The sequence below is a fragment of the Octopus bimaculoides genome, chromosome 5 (genome assembly GCF_001194135.2).
Source record: "Octopus bimaculoides isolate UCB-OBI-ISO-001 chromosome 5, ASM119413v2, whole genome shotgun sequence".
NCBI lineage: Eukaryota > Metazoa > Mollusca > Cephalopoda > Octopoda > Octopodidae > Octopus > Octopus bimaculoides.
Genome location: NC_068985.1, coordinates 33,040,420 through 33,046,453, shown reverse-complemented (window position 1 = coordinate 33,046,453; position 6,034 = coordinate 33,040,420). Strand labels below are relative to the sequence as shown.

Below are 6,034 nucleotides of genomic sequence, written 5' to 3'. Positions count from 1 at the left end.
TATATATATATATATATATATATTTGTATACTTCAAAACCACATTGCTAGACATGAGGGTTACAGCGAAGTACAAATTTGGTTATCACTCTGACATAAGTTTGTTAAGCAGGGTCGATTGGAGCAACAACACTAATAAATTAAACAACATGATCTATGCCTGCCAATATATTTAAAAAAAAAAAACGAATGTAAAGATGAAAAAGAAACAGCATAGAAACGCCCCGACTGGTCGATGCCAGCTCCCTCGCTCTGACTGGCTTCTGTGCCAGTGGCATGTAAAAAGCACCATCTGAACATGGCCGATGCCAGCACTGCCTTGACTGGCTCCCCTGCCGGTGGCACATAAAAAGCACCATCTATCATGGTCGATGCCAGCCCCCTCTGGCCCTTATGCTGGTGGCACATAAAAAGCACCCACTATACTCATGGAGTGGTTGGCATTAGAAAGGGCATCCAGCTGGAGTCTGGTGCAGCCTCCTGGTTTTCCAGACCCCAGTTGAACTGTCCAACCCATGCCAGCATGGAAAACAGATGATGATGATGATGATGTGATGTCTATTTCTCATTTATTTTGTATGTCTGTTTAGTAATCATTGACTCGACACTTATTCAAAAACTTTAAAATTAGCTCATTTAAATTGATTCTTTGATTCTTCAACATTAACTATCATCATTTACTCTGTGTATGTGTGTGTGTGTAAATAGTAAACTGATAAATGAAACATTTGACAAAACATTAAACTGATTCAAGTTTTTTTGACAGATGCAACATGATTTTAAAATATAAGCGAACCTCTCTAACACTAAAATCACAAATAGTGGCAGAAATCTAGCGTGAGAATGGCATCAATGCTATTTAGTAAGTACCTCTGAAGATTCTTGTGAAGTAGGGTGAAAGAAATCAATAACTCCAGCAGTTAGCAACTACCAGTCATTACACAGAAAACCACTGATGTTTCTGTGCAAGACTTTCAAAATTGAAGTGATCTCAGTAGGAAGTGAAAAGTGTTTCTTGTTATGCTTCAAGTAGCAGCTTTTCTGAATACATGACTACCGTTTAACAACAAGAAAACAGTTTTCCTGAACTGACTACTGTGCACGTTTTAGCCTTTTCTTTTATTTTTAGTTATGTTCAAGATATTCAAATTGGTTTAGTAGGGAGACCTAAGACACTGGTACATATGTAAACAAAATCAATTCTAACTCTTAGTAAAAATGTTGTGTATCTGAAAAATATGTTTATGTAGGCACCGTAGCATAGTGGAAAGCTAATAGAGAGTTGAATTCAGAGTATGGGTTCTATTCTTAGCTAAGCTATTCCACTTAATTTACTATTCATATCTACAACTTCTGATGATGCTCAATAACCTGGAGAGGGATGGTTTATGTACAGACGACTTGTTCATTACATATTATAGGAAGAATTTTGGTGATAAGTCAATGACATTAATAGTAAAGGGATAAGCTTTTAGTTTATGAAATAGAGTTGCATTGTGCTTTCTCAAGATGTACTTAGCCTGACAGTTTTAGATTAAAATACAATGCTCAATTCACTTCAGAGGCCACATTAGTTTTGCAGACGATATAATAAACAATCTTTTTCTACTTTTATCCCAATCTTTTACAATATTTCATCTATGAAATCACAATGAGGACACTGAAGGTTTCAATTTTGTCAGGGATTGGGCAAAAGCCAGTTATTCAATGAGTGATCGTCTAAAACTGACCAGAAATCAGTGAAAAATAAGAAGGAAAAAATTATTATATTCAGTAAATGCACTGGTCCAACGAAGCAATCCAGCTGAAATTATCCAACTGATAACATGGTGTACCTCTTCAGCAGTACAATGCTCACCCTTACATCACTAATTTGACCCAAAATGCTGTTTTAAGAGCTCAGTTGGGAAGTGTTACTACACCCATCATAGTCTCCTGATATAGCACCTTCAGATTATCACCTTTTACAGTCACTCTCCAACAGTCTGTGATGTGTTTTTGTTCAAAAATGATGTGGAGCTGAAAATATGACTTGAATTCTTTAAGTCAAGACCTAGTGAATTCTATGTCAAGGTATTGACAATCTCAGGGAACATTGGCAAAGAAGTCATGAACAATGAAGGAAAATATAATATTGACTGATTCGTTAAAATTGTTGATGAAAAATAAGGATTAAAATAAATGGAAAAAAAAACACAAACAAAAAATACCTGACAACCCTGTACATACATGCAAATATGAAATGGACAATGTCCAATGTGGAATTGGGAAGCCCATGGTTCAAATGAGAGCTCAATACATGCATTGGATAGAATAGATATATTTATAAGTAGCAAAAGGCCCAATGAAAATGTTATTCAGTTCACAGGTACAGTGAAAGAAACATGAACAGAACTTCATGCACTGCATGCAATTCTTTGGATATGATCAGAAAGATAGGATTCGGGTATACAGGAGTGCTAGAAAGAAGTTAGATAGCATTATAAGTAATGAAACCAGTGGTACCTGCCCTAGATATAGAAATAAAGACTGGAATAGGATACAGAGAGTTTGGTACAAAGCAAACAGAGTGAACATGTGGCACAAGACCGACAAATATCAAGGAGTGATGTTTGTAGAGGCCACAGCCCATGGAGAACTAGGAAAGCTCAGAAGGAGGCTAAACTTAACATAAAAATCATTGAAAAGCCAGAGAGCTCAATCAGATCACAATTATGCAGGACACACCCCTTTGAGAATACCACATGCACCAATGATAATTGCATAGTGTGTAACATTAACCCTGGCATTAACTGTAAAGCTAGAAATGTAGTCTACAGCATAAGGTGCATAGAGGGTGCTTGTAAAGGCAAGAACATAATATACATAGGTGAGATATCTAGAAGCTAAATGAACATTTGAGACAATATGACAAAAAACAATCTTCCATACTCAGCCAACATGCCAAAGACCAACATGGAAGCACACTGGGTCAACTCGACATCTGCATTTTATCCAAGCACCTGAAGGACTCAACACTCAGACAAGTACAAGAGTACATCATCATTAATGAAACATCTCCAGTACTAAACAGGAAATATATATATAGGTGTCATACCCCAATACCCAGTTTATATATAGACAGTGTTGTTAGTAGGCCATTATGCAGGCATGGGTGTGTATATAAATATATATATGCGTGTGTGTGTGTGTGTGTGTATATGTGGGTAAATGGATATGTATATGGACAGGTAGATATACAGATAGATAAGTACATAGGTAATATGAACAGACAGGCACACACATACATGCATACATACATACAAATGAAGACCAAAACACAAGACCATATACATACACTTCACACAAGGACACATATAGAGTCACACATCCATACATAACAGACACACACACAGTCACACAACCACATACACAGACACACACAAACATGCACACATAAGGAGACAGAGGTACACACATATAGACACACACACACAAACACATGGATATGCAGAGTACATACATACAAATGTGCATACATATATATATATATATATATATATATGTGCATACACACACACACACACACACACACACGTGTATGCGCACACACACTGATGTACATGCATGCAAGCAAGCAAACAAAGAAAAAGAACGCAGTTCCAATAATGGACAAAGTCAACAACTATTGAAAAGGTTGCAAGATGCAATGTAAATTTTAGTAAAAATAAGTAAATGAGTGGAAATGAGACTGGTGAGTGTGTTAAATTAATAAGGCACTAAAAGAGAATGACTCTCCCCAGACAATAAAATATGCTTCAATACATGAATTCACATAAAGAATCTTGCAAACCAAATACAAAAACGATTAAAAAAAACAGTTCTCTTGTAATACAATACTGAAATAATTGCTATATATTTAGTACAGGTCTACTTTGTATGAATGTGATATCAAAAACTTGGGAACAAATGGTAAAGTGTTAAAACATTTAAAATGAAAGCATTTTTATTAGCCACCTAATATATCAAGCATTTTTTTTCATACTTAGTTTTGACTTAACTAAAAATAGCTGTAAACATACCTTGTGTAATACAAATTTAATAATATATTTTTATTTTATTTACCTGTTGTCCACACCCACTTGCCTTCATGAAGTAAATCATTGGCACCAGTCCAGACACCATTTCTGTTCCAGCCTAGTTCTTTAGAATTGAGAACACTCTTGAGAAATTCCATAGTTTCCATATCATGGATATGCACAAGTTCACCACCTAGCCACCAACAATAATCACGGGCTTTGGTCCAATATTTTTCTTGATTTATAAATACATAGCAACTGTCCCGAAATGTTGCCAAATAGTGACGAGTATTGATCACAGGTTCAGGACATCGGCTTGTATCACTTTCAGCTGAAGAAGAAAGTAAAAAAGAATATCAGCTTCAATATCACAAAAGGCAAAAATGACAATGAAAAATTTTCAACAAATTTCAATAGATATTGAAAAGATAAGGTATTAAGATAATTAATTTTAAATGTTTAGAATATCCTGTAAGGATATCTTAAGCTATTGTCAAAAACAGGAGCCATGTGCTTTTAATATTGATAGTGATAAATTTCTGTCAGTAAGTAAAATGTGGCACTATAATCCCAATTGGTCATAAAAATACATTTGTGTTCAATATTATCAACTTTGTAGAAGTTTGTAATCTACTTTGCAACTATTCTTTATTGGCAACGTCTGCATTTGCAGATAGGATAAAATTCAACATACAAATATTAAGCAATGACTTAAAATTTTTCCTTGTAAAGCAAGCTCATCATCTTTTCAGATTCACAAGCAATCTGTATGGGTCAGTAATTGCTGAATAAGTAAATTAGTAAGTAGGGATTGCTAGAATGCCTGTCATAAATTATTACAAATAATCATTTAATTCCTCTTTGCAAAGGTGAAATAAAATACCCTACAGAAGCTTACAATCATTAGACAATATCAGAAATAGCTAAAATTTATTAATGAATTGATAAAAGACAATGTTAACTGAAATAAAACAGCAGTGCAGATCCTCATATAATCAATGCCAGCGTGATAAATGATGTAAAAATCTTATAATGACAATGTAAAGATTTGCGATGCTTTAAAAGAAAAGTTCACAATGTGAATTATTGTTTGAACTCATAGCATCTAAAGTGATCTAAATTAAAAAACGTGCTTGAAAAAAGAAATTATATTACTATAATTGCCCTTTAAAAATTAATTTCTTTCTCTCAAAGAGCCTATTGTTTCTAGTTATAACATTGTTAGCACACCCCAAACTACACACAAAGGAGAACTTATTTCTTTAGCTTTTTCATTTTTTTGCTTCAAAATTATTGAGAATCTATATATTGATCACAATCTGACAGATTTCATTTATTTTTAAGAGTTTCCCTTGAAAATCAAATATGTGTTTTGATAAAAACCTTAAGGTAAGACTTTTGTTCTGAAAATAAAATTGTTACATTTAATTTAAGTCTCTGGTTTTTAAGTCAATAATAAAATCTTCTGACATGAGAATTCCATTCACTTTCCTTCTTTATGAACCGTAACAAAGACAAGATATTACAATAATTTAATAAAAGAATTCAAAGTTAGTACTACTTGAAAAAGCTAGGGATAAAATAATTTATTACTTATTTTGAAGACTGGTCAGATGCTTGTAGTGAAGCACCAAACTAGATTAAAAGACTAATTGAAAAGCAGACATATTTGGTATGTAAATTTACTGAATCACTCTAAATAGTTGAACTGATTACCCTAGGATGGTATCAGATCAGAATCAGAATCATCATCATCATCATCATCGTTTAACGTCCGCTTTCCATGCTAGCATGGGTTGGACGATTTGACTGAGGACTGGTGAAACCGGATGGCAACACCAGGCTCCAGTCTGATTTGGCAGAGTTTCTACAGCTGGATGCCCTTCCTAACGCCAACCACTCAGAGAGTGTAGTGGGTGCTTTTACGTGTCACCCGCACGAAAACGGCCACGCTCGAAATGGTGTCTTTTATGTGCC

The 6,034-nt window shown here is 34.5% G+C and overlaps 1 protein-coding gene across 2 annotated transcripts in view; it reads right to left on the bottom strand.

Moving 5' to 3' along the window:
- The window catches only part of LOC106877846 (uncharacterized), a 158,006-nt gene that overhangs the window by 68,932 nt on the left and 83,040 nt on the right, over positions 1-6,034 (bottom strand). For both annotated transcript variants that reach the window (XM_052968273.1, XM_052968274.1), the window contains exon 2: positions 4,104-4,388. In XM_052968273.1, the coding sequence (XP_052824233.1) occupies positions 4,104-4,388 (285 nt within the window). The remainder of the gene's footprint in view (positions 1-4,103; positions 4,389-6,034) is intronic.